The 2834-nt window shown below is 50.2% G+C and overlaps 2 protein-coding genes across 4 annotated transcripts in view; one reads left to right on the forward strand and one right to left on the reverse strand.

Moving 5' to 3' along the window:
- The window catches only part of KLHDC1 (kelch domain containing 1), an 84194-nt gene that overhangs the window by 35086 nt on the left and 46274 nt on the right, over window positions 1–2834 (forward strand). The gene's annotated exons all lie outside the window — the stretch shown is intronic.
- POLE2 (DNA polymerase epsilon 2, accessory subunit) overlaps window positions 1–2834 on the reverse strand; it is a 35389-nt gene that overhangs the window by 30375 nt on the left and 2180 nt on the right. For 2 of the 3 annotated variants that reach the window (XM_025210022.1, XM_006028593.3), the window contains exon 2: window positions 949–1049. In XM_025210022.1, the coding sequence (XP_025065807.1) occupies window positions 949–1049 (101 nt within the window). Of the gene's footprint in view, window positions 1–490; window positions 542–948; window positions 1050–2834 lie in introns of those variants that run through there. The other variant, XM_025210021.1, reaches the window with a different exon arrangement.

Consider the following 2834-nt stretch of genomic DNA (forward strand, 5'->3'; position numbering starts at 1 on the left):
GTGCATTAGCAGGTGCATGACTAATAGAACAAAGGAGATGCTGCTCCCCCTCCAACTGCGGCCTGACCAGTGCCACATAGAGTAGTGTGTGCAGTTTTGGGCGCCGCACTTCAAGAGGGACGCAGAGAATTTGGAGAGGGTCCAGAGGAGGCCACTCGCATGATTAGTGGCCTTTGTGATAGACCCTATGGGGGGAGGTTGAGAGAGCTGAATCTCTTCATCCTTCACAAGAGACGGCTTAGGGGAGATCTTGTGGCCGCCTATAAATTTATTAGGAGAGGTCAATGGGGAATAGGGGAAGCGCTGTTTACTAGGGCGCCCCAGGGAGTGACTAGGAATAATGGGTGTAAACTAGTTGAGAGTGGATTTAGGTTAGATATTAGGAAGAAATTTTTCACAGTAAGGGTGACCAGGATCTGGAATGGGCTTCCAAGAGAGGTGGTTGTTATCACCTAGCTTGGAGGTCTTCAAAAGGAGGCTAGATAGTCACCTGGCTGGGGTCATCTGACCTCGGTCTTCTTTCCTGCCAGGGGCAGGGGGTCAGACACGATGATCCACTGTGGTCCCTTCCAACTCTACAATCTATGAATCTATGAATTCAGCAAAACAGGATCTCAATAGATCTAAAATGACACCTTAGTGCAGCAGGGACCAACATTTTTGGCAAGCACTGACCTTCTCCCCCATGCTCTCTTCCCCACCCTGCCGAGTACCACTGATCTCCTTCCCCTGCCCAATCTGCTGTTCTGCTTTCTGCCCTATCTGCCACTGTACTCCCTGTCCCCCAGGGCCTCCATCTGCCACGCTACCCATGTCATTTCTAGCACATGTGCCACAAGCTGACCACCCCTGACTTACTGTGTAAGCTGCTAGGAGGCTTATTTCTGTAAAACTATTATGACAAGGGCAGAATTAAATTAGAAGGCTTTGAAAAAAATGGTTACTTACAAGGCTGTTTTTCAACAGCTTCAATGATGTTCTCGATGGCATTTTCCAGCTCTAATTCCCCGACAGACTGAAGAGATTCAGTGAGATACTTAATGGCATCACTGGTGTAAATAGAAAAGTTAGCCAAGAAAGGAAATGAAGAGTCAGTAAACAAAATATATACTTTACAACACTACACTACTATAGTATATCATTTGATGTACATAAAGTGTTATACAGCTTGTGGTTATTTGAAAGGAAAAGGGTGGAAATAACAAGCCTAGTCCTGCATCCTTATCAGTCAAAGAGTCTCTGAAATGAAAATCCCTAAAAAAACCACCAAAATTAAATGTGAAACAAGCCCTAGCAACCTGATCTGTGGGAAGAGGCTCATATTATAATCCTGTCCTACCTCCCCCACCCCCACAAACCCCGTGTGGGCTTTTTAGAGAAGACTATTTCAAGTTTGACATTTTATAAATAAAGAACCGTCTTTGGAAGACACTTCCATTATTTAAATGTATAGGGTGCTAAGGCCGTGGTGTAAATAAAATCTTCAAAACATTATCCAAATAATTTTTCTTAGTGTCTCTGCAGTGCCAGAAGATGAAAGGCCAAAGAAACACAGAATTATAGAAAATGAGGGCTGAAGGGGCCTCAGGAGGTCACACCTAGTCCAACCGCTGCTCCAAGCAGGACCAGCCCCAACTGCATCATCCCGGCCCAAGTTTTGTCAACCGGGACCTTGAAAACCTCCAAGGATAGAGACTGCACCACCTCTCTGGGTAACCTGTTCCAGTGCTTCACAGCAACAAGAGGAGGATCAGGGGAAGTGTGGGTCCTTTACTGAATCGGGGAGGCAACCTAGTGACAGATGTTGCGGAAAAGGCTGAAGTGCTCGATGCCTTTCACCTCAGTCTTCACAGGCTACTGCACCAAGCAGCAGTTTGGGGAGGAGGTGAGCAGCCCGCAGTGGTGAAAGAACAGGGTAGGGACTACTTAGAAAAGTCACTGTCCTCAGTGGGGGCAGATGACAGAACAAGGAGCTCCAGATGCAGCAAGGGAAGTTTGGTTTGGATATGAGGAAAACCTCTCTTGTTAAGAAGGTAGTAAAACACTTGAACAGGTTACCTAGAGAGGTGGTGGACTCTCCATCCTTGGAGGCTTTTAAGACCCAGCTCAAGAAAGCCCAGCCCATCCTGGCTGGGATGATCTACTTGAGGCTGGTCCTGCACGGAGGATGCAGTTGGACTAAATGACCTCTGGAGGTCCCTTCCAACCCGCATTTTCTATGATAACTTTTCTCACCAGGAAGGTTTTCCTAACATCCAACCTCAACTTCCCTTGCTGCAGCCTGAGCCCATTGCTCCTTGTCCTGCCATCTGCCCCCGCTGAGACCAGCCCAGCTCCATCCTCTTTGCAGCCCCCCTGCAGGGAGGTGAAGGCTGCTATTCAATCCCCCTCGGTCTTCTCCTCTCCAGACTCAGTCAGCCCAGCTCCCCCAGCCTCTCCTCACCAGCGCTGTCCCCAGCCCCGCAAACCATTGCTGTTTCCTCCGCGGACTCTCCGACGTCTTTACACCCATTCTACGGGGGGAGGGGAAGGGGCAAAACCGGACAAGGTATGAACAAGATGAGTAGAAAACCAGGAGAAGGAAGTCAAGGGAAAGAAAAATACACGGGGAAAACATTCTCCGACTTGGACCAAATCTTAAAAGCCACGAGGGCTCCCTTCCTCACTCCCAGTCCCGTTGGTCCCGTGGGAAAGGAGCTGCGAGCCAGCCCCCCGTCCGCACGCCGGCCCTCGCGGACAGCACGGGGACCGGGCAGCCCCCTGCCAGTCGCGCTGCTCCCCGCACCCGTGTCAGGGCGGGGCCGAGAGCGGAGCCGCCCCCCTCCCCCCCGGCC

This window comes from Alligator sinensis, unplaced genomic scaffold, assembly GCF_000455745.1.
Source record: "Alligator sinensis unplaced genomic scaffold, ASM45574v1 scaffold564_1, whole genome shotgun sequence".
NCBI classification, from domain to species: Eukaryota; Metazoa; Chordata; order Crocodylia; family Alligatoridae; genus Alligator; species Alligator sinensis.